This window comes from Apteryx mantelli, chromosome 4, assembly GCF_036417845.1.
Source record: "Apteryx mantelli isolate bAptMan1 chromosome 4, bAptMan1.hap1, whole genome shotgun sequence".
Lineage (NCBI taxonomy): Eukaryota > Metazoa > Chordata > Aves > Apterygiformes > Apterygidae > Apteryx > Apteryx mantelli.
Window position 1 is genome coordinate 60142088 of NC_089981.1, and position 12518 is coordinate 60154605.

At 35.5% G+C, this 12518-nt stretch overlaps 1 protein-coding gene across 1 annotated transcript in view; it reads left to right on the top strand.

Moving 5' to 3' along the window:
• Nucleotides 1–12518, top strand: part of AKAP6 (A-kinase anchoring protein 6) — a 232505-nt gene that overhangs the window by 75635 nt on the left and 144352 nt on the right. Inside the window, exon 5 of the mRNA XM_067295590.1 lies at nucleotides 11645–11741. Coding sequence (XP_067151691.1) covers nucleotides 11645–11741 — 97 coding nt within the window. The remainder of the gene's footprint in view (nucleotides 1–11644; nucleotides 11742–12518) is intronic.

Below are 12518 nucleotides of genomic sequence, written 5' to 3' on the forward strand. Positions count from 1 at the left end.
TTTATTCATGGAAAGAGTGGGAGATGGTGGTCTACTTGAAAACAATTAATTGTTCGCACCTAGTTCTGTTCCTATTTTGTTTTGTTTTTTCTTAGCCACAAATTTATTTTCAGTTTACTTGAAACCAGAATAGTGAGTCACGCTCTTGATGCAACTGGCTAGGACTGCATGGAGTCATTGCAGAACAAAGTGTTGTTTGGGTATGCTAAATGATCAGTTCCACGAATCAGAATTCCTCGGTTTCCTTTTCTAATATAATTTATGATCCCTGAATGTATTCTTTACCCCAATTTAATTCAAAGCACCTTAAAGTGCTTTTTAGCCTAGATTTGTTCCATTATATTAACCTTCTCAATTGATAAATTTATTTTATATGCTACAGTCTTAAAAATATCACAAAAGAAAGTATCACTTGTATTTCAAAACAAATTGTATAAATTGATCCAGCCTTTACTTTTCTTCTGTACAGGAGGTTTAGATGTGCTCTCTTTTCTTTATAAAAACCCAAATGTTCTTCAGATACAGGAGTTTTGAGAGTGTCATTTTCTAAAGAGAAAAGGAATAAGGATTTTCCTGAGTTCAATATAAATATTTCTGGCCGCTTCATGGCTCAGCACTTTCTTAGCTGTGAACAGCAAACACTTCTGTACAGAAAATAAGTTGTATTTTCACCTTTAAGAGAAATCGTGTTGGCATAGTAATGATGGTTCTATGATTTCTCATGATAATGGGTCATTGGTTTGTAACAAGTCTGCTATGTGTGGAAAAAAAAATCATTCTTATCTCCCATGTTAGTTTAGAGAAGAATTAAATACCCATTCTCTTTAAAAATAAGCTTAAATACACATGCCTTGGGCTAATCTACCGGCTTTTTTTGTGGTAGTGGTCGTAACAGTGATTTTCCTAAAGGTGTTAAAGCCTCTGAAATGGCTAAGTTTAGTACGCTTTTGTGTACGGCCGCTGCCAATGTCCATGGCAGCCAAGTTGGATTTTTTCCTCAAAATATACAGAGTATCTGCAGGATGCTGCTGCTCAAGAGTCTGAGCAACACAAGTGGACTAATCTCTTGCTTCTCCAGAGACTTTGCTTTAAATCTCTTTAGCCTATTGTTAGTTTGACTTTCTGAATTTTATGCCATCATCTTGAAAGATCATTTTATATATGCCTGGGTTCCTAAACGTATGTCATTTTATACAGGAAGCAGTCTACAGAATATACTAATCAGAAGTGTAAACTACAAATGCCAGATTTCAAATAACACAAGCAAATAACACGATTTAGTAGGAAGTAAGAAATCAACATTAAACAAAAGGAATGCATGTATATTTTTGGCTGTGACTGTTCTTTAGCTTACAAAACCTGTAAACTAAATAACCTGTATGTAAGTTTTTCTGTTTCTTGAGTTAAAGTGGCTGAGAACATCAAAAGGGAATATTGCTGTCATTTAGTGCATTAGCCTGTACCTGTATTATAGGCTGGAGCCAGAGTGTGTACAGTTGCTGACAGTGGGAAAAGTACAGGTTGCTAAACTGCTAGGACTGTCTTTTGAACTTCAAATTCTTGTAATCCTTTTTTGATGACTAAATAAGAGAAAAATATACACTGAGAAAATCCAGGTATATATCCTATTATTAACAGTACTGTTGTGTTGACCATACAGAAATGCTGCCCTTGAAAGATTTTAAAAGATCTAAAATTGATTCCCGTAAGCTCATGCAAAGATGAGTTGACACATACCTTTTGTGTTTGTGTTGCATGACAGAGTCATGCTTGTCCTCCCAGCACTACAGAAATAGTTACTAATATGTTCTTAATATGTGTATCCTTTATGAAGGATGCTACAAGCTATTGCTACAAAATCCCTCTGAGAAAATCCCCTTTATTTTTTGTAAGCCTGTAGCACCAGCAATACTTTCTCAATAGTTTTCCCACAGACAGAAGAGCATGAATACTGTTAAGAGTATCACTTTTTTCTAAACCTGCTTTCCAGATCTGTGGATTTTCTTTGCTTGGTTCAAACCTCCCCTGGCCTCCTTTCCTTTTCTTTGCTACCACCCCAAATTTACATAGCCTTGCATGGGAAAGGGGTAGGATCCCATAACAAAAGTTAACACTGTTGAACCTATATATAATATATTAGTTGTTCTTGTAATTTGAACATGCAGAGCACCCAAAGTGCCGTATTTGACAGGAGTGGTTTTGTTTCTTAGAACTAAAATATTGGTGTTCTTGTTTGTTTGTATCTGAATTATGTATTTGTGGATCAGAGGATGTGCTCCACAGTAGACAGTCCCAACTTCTTTCATTCAGAGCCTAGATGCTCTGAAAGAAGGAGGCAAGAGCAAATCTTGTAAGATGGCCTGACTCTGAGCAGTTCTGTTTGGAAAAACAACTACTGTAGCTGACAGCCTGGCCCAGATGTGGAACTACAGCTGTCACTGGGCAGGGGAGAAGTTAAACCAGAGGCAAAAAACATATCAGATTATTTGAGTAAATGAAATTTCAGTCTTTCTGACACCATCCTGAAGTAATCCTGCTGCTTCTACTGAGGGAGAAAGGAGAATTAATTGTGATATCCAAAATCTAAACTCTATCACTTCTGAGGATTTTGAAGTCTTTTGATCCATGTGTATAGAAATATATTCCCTTCAACTGAAAAAAATTGACATGTGTATGGAGAATATCTGTATAGTTTTGTTTTCTAAATTCATGATGTTTGAGGTATGAATAAATTAGAGTTCTTTGTCATCACTATCCAGGATGCTTTTAGGCTAAAATTTACTGCTTTGGAAAAGGCAGTGATGAAGGTCACTAAAACATAGTGTTGTTTTATGTGCAAGAATAGAGGATAGTAAGTTCCTCACAATGTGTACTAAATGCCTGATGTAGATTTGTTAGAAAAGAAAGCCAAACATTTCCATAGAATAGATTAAAACCCAAACTGTTCTGACTTCAGGAAGCATTTAAATCCATTTGAAGTTGTAGGTGAAGCTGGGCAAGGCAGGGTAACTTGATTTGGCAGTGTGATGAATATTTGGTTCCCTCCCCCACCCCGCCTCTGACTCCCACCACCCAAAATTGTAAAACTATCCCAAACCGTGGGCACTGTAGTTTGAGCACTGTGAAAATTCCAGTGATTCCCCTGGGTCTCTGGCGTCTCTGGACTGCAATAGAATTTGTTCACATTTGGGGGATTCGGTGTCTATCAGAGTATAGGGAAATCCAACTGTTTTTATAAAATGTTTTTAATTAACCTGATTAGCAAATTTCAGTGAAAAAGTATTTCAGTGAAGATTATTCTGAATTAGAAGCTTTATAGCAATTGCAGAAAATCACTCTTGGAATGACAACTTGGTAATACTCTTTAATTTATCAATGTAACAACATTTGACACAACTTTAAAAAACTCGTTTAGAAAGTAATAATTATATATTATATATTGCTTATGTAAAAACTTTTAATTGTAATTTATATTTCTATTAAGAAGTGTGCTGTTGCTTGAAATTTTAGTATGCTAATATGATCAGCATCGATGTAGTCTATAATTTGTTTTTGAATGTGAAATCAAATTTGTTTTAAAAAATTCTGAGATTGGAAATCATTAGAAGATTATAAGGCTAGGATCTGAAATGACAAACAAGCACATTTTAAACAACATTTAAAGTATATTTGCTTTCACTTACCTTCCAAGAGCTATGGTCAGTTCCTATGAGTTCTGTAGTGTGTCTCTCAGATGCATAATATCATTTACAGCTTAAGTACTAGAAATAATACAATTACAGTTCGTGTTTTGGTATTTGAATTGCCAAAGCTTTCCTTAGAAATACAGGAACTTCAGGGCATGAATGGAGGTCTTGGTTGGTAAATTTTTCTCTTCGCATCTCTTAGTAGTTTTGTTTTGATTTCTAATTCTACAGATGTATTGTGATAATAGTTTTGGATCTCAGATAATAGATTTATTTTGATAAGGATGTATTTTAATTCACCTTTAAATTGCATAAAACACTATCTGCAGACATATAGAAAGCAGATTGTATCTGCCTTAGCTTCTCCTAAAGTTTTAATATAACTAAAATTCTTCAAGGATTATTTTAAAACTATACAGTGTTATTTAGTGCCAATCTGTGCTTTTTAATCTGTAAATTAGTAAATTTATACTTAAATAATATCTGTGGGTTTTTTTCTACCTTAGTGAATTCGTATTACCAAGGCTGCTATGCCCCATGAATTTATTTTTGGTTGGAAAACTTTTCTCTTGACTGTCCTTTTTCTGTGTTTGGTAGGCGTGCTTTGGTGAAGTAGCTTTTTGGGGTCATAGGTATCCATGTGGCACAAGGTGTACCTAGAAATAAATAGTGTCAGCAGACAAGTCTTCACTTACATCATCTTGCCATTCTTAGCAGAACTGAAGGCAGGATTTCGCCTGTAAGGTGCAATTTGTATACAATCTCACTTAAGATATAACAAAGGATAGTGAGTCCCAACAGAGTCATGCTAATCCATAGTAGAGGCAATGTATGTATAAATCCTGATGTCTTTTTCCCAAGGGGATAAAGGGGAGCAGGGGAGGAATAAAGTATGCATCTCAACTGCAAATGGTACAAGGATTCTGTCAATATTTGACATCAGAGGAGGACAGAAGCAGTAACAAAATGAAAATGGGACAGACAGCAGAGACACAGACTTCACAATTTGGAACAATATCTATGCTAACTGTTGAAGGTACAAAAAGGAAAAAGGAGTCCTAAGACTGTTACTTTTTCAGATTGTTTCCTGAGTATCTCAAGAAGGCAAGAAATGATCAAGGACAGTTAGTCATGGTGGACAGGATGTGGAGCTCACCATGCTTATGGCAACTTAACATTGTTTCACTGTATAGCCATTTTGTCCCTGTGCTTCCCTGCCTGCGTACTTCTGTCTCTTGTTGTCTCTTGATAATAACTATACTGAGGCTCAATTTAGGAAGTCTCAAGTTAACATTTTTTGTTAACAGTGTAAAACAAGGTGAAAATGCAGAGACAGTAGGAAAAAAATTTATGTAGTAAAACACAAGAAAGATTTTTGCCTGAGTTTACAAGGTGAAATTTCTGCAAAAAGAAGCACTATGATTTCTAAACTAAATGTGCAAAATACACCCTCTGGAGAGCTGGGAGGGTGGTAATTATCCTTTTTCTCCACACCTAAAATTGTGCATTCAAAACTTGGCTGAATTGCCTAAGACATAACAAAGTGGAGGGGAGATGAGAAACAGAAATTGGGGGTCATAAAGTATTTAACATGTGAGGAAAATTGTACTGTCCAAAGTTAAGTAACAAAGGAGAAAAACATTTATTACCTAATATCAGAATGACAGGAGCCATGAAAGAGAGGAAATGGGTGTGATGGTTTTTGCAAAAGTATAAACTACTGTAAGAGTACCAGGGATAGAGCCTACCCCTTTCTATTTAGCACTGCTGGGCAGCCACATATTCTGTGGCCCGTGAAAGACCTAGGCTACTGCCTTGTCAGCCCATTACATTGCAGTCTTTAACCAGAGATTTTATCCAGTCTAGATTTAAAGGTCTCAGTCTCAAGGGATCAGGGCTTTCACTGTTTTGCTTAGATTATTACACAGTCTAAAGGATCTCACTGTCAGAGGAAATTTCCCTGATAGTTATCTTAAATTTTCTTTTTTTTTTAAATTTAATTTCTATAGTTCCATCTATTATATCCTCTTATACTGTACTCTGTTAATAAGTCATCTTTCTCCTTGGAGTTCAGATTCATGAAATGTGGGTAGACAGTAATGTCCCTTCTTCCTCTTAATCATCATTTAATCAACCTTTTTTTGTTCTTATAAATCTTCCATCTGCCCATTCTGTCTTTTAACATCCTGTGTTTGCTTTTCACTAAGCTCCCACCAGTTTGTCTCTTCATCAGTGTGCTTAGTACTCCCAGGCAAAAAATACAGCCAAGTCAAGTGAAAGATGGAGAGTATGTATCAGTAACCAGAACATAAAGATCATTCCAGGGATTGGTATAATTATCTCATTACCAAACATTTTAAACACAGATTGTTCACTTAATATCACATTTAAAACAAAGCTAAATATAATGACACAAAGAAATTAATAGTTTGAGCATTCAAACCATCTTACCTCTGATTTACAGTAGCACGATGCCAGCATGAGATGGTGATGAAGGGATTTCAGTACTGAGGTTACTAGATAAGATTTATATCAATTTTAAAGATCTCTTTAGATTATAATCTGGCATTGTTACATGACTGAATCAACATATACAGTGATATTGCTATTTTGCCCCTTTTATCTGCCCACAGATAGCAAGGCAAGAAATTAGCCCCAGAGAAATCCAAGAACTTATCTTCTTTTAAAACTCTTCTCACTGTTTCAGTGGGTGGAAGACCACAGCTTCTTTCAATTAACTATTCAATCTTTTTAAATATCTGCCAGCTACCATCGATTGCAGAATGAAATACTGTGTGGTTCCTCTAAGTGATGGCCTTATTGTGTTAGGCATTAGAAATATCCTTAAAAGTTGGTGATAATAGGCCCTTTGACCATCATTGCTATAGACACTGCATGTCCTTAGTCTCATGGAAAGAAGATGATGATGATCCTTAGTGGGTGCTGCAGCTTCAGAGAAGGATTTACCATGTTTTCCTTAAACAGCAAAGGAAGAACTTTGCTATTGAGGTAAAAATCAACCTTGGCTGTGAAGCTGCCTAAGGCATCTCCAAAGTGCATCTGGTGTTCTGTTTAATGGGTGGAGTGTCACTCAGGTAGGAATATAGTTCAAAAGAGAAAAAATAATTATTCGTATTAACCTAAGTTTTATGGAAATCATGAATAAGGGAGACATTGACTGAAACCTTTTCTCATGTAACATTTAGTTTCCAGGAAAACACATCTAGTAACTCCTAATACTAAGTAAGCTTTATATCCCTGATGAAATATCTGAATCTCTCCTAAATAAGGTATTTCTGAATTGTTAAAAAGTCAAATACAGTTTGGTAATGTATGATATGCATTACTTTGTAGAAGATAGAAATTGATAGCGATTGAATTGTATCTGCCACAGTGAATCAGCAGAACCTAAACAGCTTTATGAAGGGATATTTAACACTCGCTAACACAGAGGGTTAACAGAAATGCCCTGCTGTTCATACACATCTGAAATTTTCTCAACGTCATATTGCAGAGCTGTATTGCATTTTTATTGTAACATGCTGGTGGTTCAAATATTTTTTCTGTTGCCCTGAAGGTAGTTTAGTTTGTATTTAGATAGCTTCATAGTCACAGTTTGTATCAGGTAGAACAGCTCAGGTTTACTTCACAGTTTACAATCCAAATATGAACAGAAGTCCTATAATAATAATGAAATATCTTAGGAGTGTGTAGAAATGTGTAGTGCTGGAATCATTTTTCCAATAAGCAAAGTACCTGCAAAAGTCTATTACAAAGATTACACACCCATGTATATTAGTTCATTCTCCAAAATCAGTGTCAATGTGACAGTTTGCACTCCATGGCCATTGCCACAATATCTAACTATTTTATAACTAAAAGGGCTACATGCTTAGCCAAAATATACATTAAACTTTACTTCAATACAGAAATCTATATTTTAGTACTATTGTGGTTTTATCCAAAAGTGCAAATGAGTATTAGGAAATTTTAAATTAGGCTTTCCATTTCAAATTCTAAATATTATAGGCCACTTAGATAATTTTAATTGTCCATATCATTTCTCTAAAAATATTTGCCTTAGAAACAGTGATACTTTTCTCAGAAGTTTTTAAGTACATCAAAAATGAACTCAAATCAGGAAAATGAGACCTCAAGAGTACCCCAGAAACCCAGGCATGCTAATAGTATGACTGGCTGGGAAAATTAAAAATTCAAATAGTTTTTTTAGTACAGTATCTTAGTCTGGCAATAGGTATGAACTGCTGTGTCATTTAAACCAATCTATATTTGTATATACATTGTAGGTTCCCGTGATTCCTAGTTGTTTATTTGTCTTTGAGGTACACAGTACACTGGAAATATTTACTTAAACACATCTTGAATTAAAAAAAAAATGCTTATACGAAGTCTGTGTACCTACAGAAACAAAAATATTTAATGATTGACTGTCCTTGCTGAAGATATGAATAAGTCAAGACCCAGGTTTTGTTTTACAAAATTATGAGGATTTATTAAGAACAGAGGGTTGTAAGACAGAGAAAGATTTCTTATCAGAGATTAATATGTGCATACTTTAGAATACCTGTACAATATAGGTTTTTCTAATTTTAACCATCTACAGCCATAAAATAAATCCTCAGGGGAACTTATATCAAATAATTTTTTCTTTTGCCCATCATACAGATGAATAAGCTGTTAGGCAGAGTTTGCATATTCTGGATTTTTTTTTTTTTTTAATAGTGACACTTTGTATACCATTGGAGGAACAGAAAAAAGTTTCAGTGTGTTCAGAGCCCAATATGGATGGGTAGATGCCGCTATTTTTCCTGTGGAGTATTCTGGAGTATTGTGGTCTAATGGGTTCATCAGTTTCCTAATGGTCAGGAGACCTGTGGCTTCATTTTGAGCAGGCTGGCTTCCCTTTACCCCATACAGTCAATAGGAGTTAGCGCTCCTAGGGCTTAGTATTTAACCACTTTTGGAGTCTGTATACCAGGTTCTCACATCTGTGGTTCTATAGCTTTAATAAAATTGCATGCTCCCTGCCTCTCTTTTCCATTCTTGCTAAACAAGAACAGTTAATATTTATTTGCAGGTGCATGATGACTGGGAAAAGTAGGTGTAGAGAGCTTTGTAAGGAAATATTAGCTTGTTGTAGCTGATAAACTACATTATATAGACTGTAGTGCTAGGGATGACATTAATGTGGTGTTGAAAACCTGCTGTCAGGCCAATGCACATGCGTTTTCCATAATGTATATGTGCTCTTGTGTGATATTTAGCCAGCTCCATAGCTGCAAATGCATCTGGAAAAATGGCTTTGATTGACTTCCTTCCTCTTCTCCTTTCCTCTCTTCAGATGCAAAGGCTCAGGGAAGAGGGAAGCAGAGTTCCTGGGTCACTCACTTTTAAAGTTACAATTTTCCAAATGCCAGAAGTAAGCAGTAGGCGGTGGGAAATGTCCAAGGTGACAGCATCTCTGTGCTTGAAGGTCCTCCTCCATTCCAAATGTTTGCTCTAATTTTGTTCTTAGTTGTGCAAATTTGCATGTCTCCATTGCACATACATGCAGTACTTGTTACATTTTCGACTGTATCTGCTTCTTTCATATGTCTCATTTTCAGTCACAGAGGTTTGAGGAACCATGGGCCTTGTCACTGACTGAGGGCTGTTCTTTCCAGTGTTCCTTGTCCATTTATTCCTTGTTCTTAGGAAAATACCACCCATTCAAAAATGATATATAACTCTTAACACCCAAGCTGGTACTTCATTACACATCTGACAATTTCCTTCGCTTCTGTTTGTATTTATGCTTGTATGGATGGTTCCCTCCTTTTGCTGCCCATGTGTTTATATGAGTTTATTTCTGCTAAATTTCATGCATGTTCACAGTGTTTGTGCCATGCGTAATTTAACTATAAAATTGGAATTTTGCACAAGTAGAATATTGCTAGTCAAAACCCAAAAGTTTGGCCCCATCTTTATTCATCATATTTTACTTCTTCAGTTAACATTATTACTGGTTAATAGGTGCACCTGAAAATCAGGCTGTATTGTAGATGTGGTGCATTATGTTAAATGAATCTTTACTAGGACAGCAAGTCTCTTTTTTTCCTAATGAAAAAGAATACCTCATCTTTTCCAATTTTCCTATCAAATACATCCACATCATCTTGAGACACTGCCACATCCAGCTGCATCTATACTCGGCTTCAATTACATGAAATTACACAACCTACTCTCAGGTCCTTTAGGTTCTCTTTTGCTGCGTGAGGCACACGCATGGTGCATTTCCTGTGAAGTGCATGATTACAAGCTATTCAGTACAAGCCTGTTTTAAGTAAACAGTAAATTAAATATTGTCAGTGCTTGTTCAGACATGCTCTTATGAAGGAAAAAGAACTTCTAGAATTGGGTTCATAGAATCTAGATTTAAGAAAGGGCCAGGCATAGACTGAGCTTTTTTTTTTTCTGTTTTAAATTCTCTTGACTGATCCAGTTAGAGTTTCAAGGTGTTCTTCCTTTCTGTTCCATTAAACCTTTGCTTGTTCAACAGCTGATACAGAACGTTGTATTCAGATGCCCAGATGTAGAAAACTGGGCTAGACAAAATGCTGAAGGTAGCAAAATTCCTGTTTATTACTCCTTATTTGTATGAAGAATTCTCAAAAACACTCTGTCACTAAATGTCAGGTACAGTGCTGCCTGAAAGACTGTAGGAGTCTGTTTGAGCAACGTGCCTCTTTCAGCTATGACAAAAACAGTAAAAGAACATCCTTCTATTACAGTTCTGACAATGTTGTTTTCTTTTATGTCATTCAGTCTGACTACAGGAGTCAAGAAGGAAAGGAAATGGTGGCTTCCCTGAGAAATGAGGGCTTTTAAGTATTTTGTGGTGTCTGCTACTTAAGCACTGGAATAGTCAGCAGTGTTTGGAGAAGTACAGGTCACTTCTGTAAAAAGCAAAAGCTACAAATGTGCACTAGCAAAGTCTCCTTTAATCTCTGCCAGTTAATTCATTCCCAAGAGAAGGCAAAATCCCTTTTTTCTGAGGGGTTGAATATTGTTTTCATTCCTTTCACAGACATTTGAAAGAAAATGAGAGTTGTATGTGTGTGTTCAGGCTGCCCATGATTTGTGATTAAGTGTGGCAAGTCCTTCTTCCTCTATTGTATTTTGCTTCTCTTCCTTACATGCAAGAGAGAATTCCTGGTAAATAGTTCTCGAATTTATCCAACTGAATTAACAGTGGTGTATGAGATGCATAAGTTATGGCAGAACATGCTTCCAGTTTCTCTATTAACACCTTTTAATGTAATTTGTAAAAAAAAAAAAAAAAAAACCCAAAAAAATCACCTTTAAAGCAGACAGCCCATGTAAACTAGTAAAAATGTTAGTGCAAAAATAATGAAAAATAGTTACTTTACGAATTGAGAATGCAGAGATGTAAAGTAGCTTGATTTGTTCTTTGAAAAAGGATATGGGAGTTAACTCAGAAACACTATATTAATAGATTTGTATGAGTGCACATAAGGCCAATATATTCAATGCTGTAATTTTTTTATGGTTTCATAAATAGTGCTATCACCAACATTTCAAAGAAATTTGAAAAAAGCAGAGCTCATATGTGATGGCATAAATTTAGTGTATTTTATAGAACACTGTTACTCCAGATATAGCCTACGGGTTGTGACTTTTCATAAAACCTAATGAATTTCTAGATTTGTCAGCTGTTTCAACACAGATGCACTTTGCTGATCTAATGGAAACATTTTGAGCCCAGATCCAAAATATCAATAGCTTTTAGTATCGCAAATTAGTTTGGCTATTGGGTAAATGGGGACGCGGTTGTTGATAAAAAGCAGCAAGTAATTTTATACGTGTGTTTTATGTTTAACTGCCTCTCCAATGTCTGATGCTGAGGGTTTTTTGTTTTTTTTTTTCTTTTTCTGCAGAGTTTTAAGTTGAATGTAGATAGCCACTGTGCTTTAAAAGAAACTGTGGTGGAAGAAGGACGTCAACTTCTTGAGCTTATTGTATCTCACAAATCAGGTAAATCCTTCTGAAATATTGCAAGTCTTTATGTCTCCAGACTATTAAAGAATGAAGAAGCATTGCTGTAAATTACTGCATATATTCACTTCCTTATGTATTATTAATATTTACATTATCAGATTGACCTTCAAGATTTATAAATGTTTCATATACTGCATACAATGCAGTGATACTTATAAAATGAAATACTGCCTGCAAATAGTCTGTTCATTTTATTTTGGTCTTGCTGCTCAGCTGAGTTTCAATTGAAATCACATCACTGAAAACTTCACACTGACATATTCTTTGATGTAGGTGCTATGGAAATAACATTAAGATAATGAATTAGGATTTCAAATATATACATATATATTTTTTACATACCCTACATGGGTAATTGCATTGATAAAGCTTTATTTTGCCACTTAAACTAATTCTTACCTCAATTTTAATGTATTTATGAGGAATAGATTAAAATTATGTTTTTCCTTTGGTTTGGCTTGTCTTTTTCTGCAGAGGCCTTAAATCGAGGGGAGGGGGAGAGAGATACTGATTTCCCTCTCCCTTTTCCCCCACCCCCACATTTTTAGATGTTAGCGTGACTTGTATGATAATGGGATTCTAATCAGCATACTGTACTGCTACAGAAAGCCATCTTAATTTTGGCCTACTTAGCATGCTTTTCATCCAGGTTGAAGTTGTCCTTTGGTCTACATTTTTATGATCATGTTATACATTTTGCATCTGTTGTTTCACAGTGTCAGACACACTTCAGTAATGTGAAAGCTATGGGAA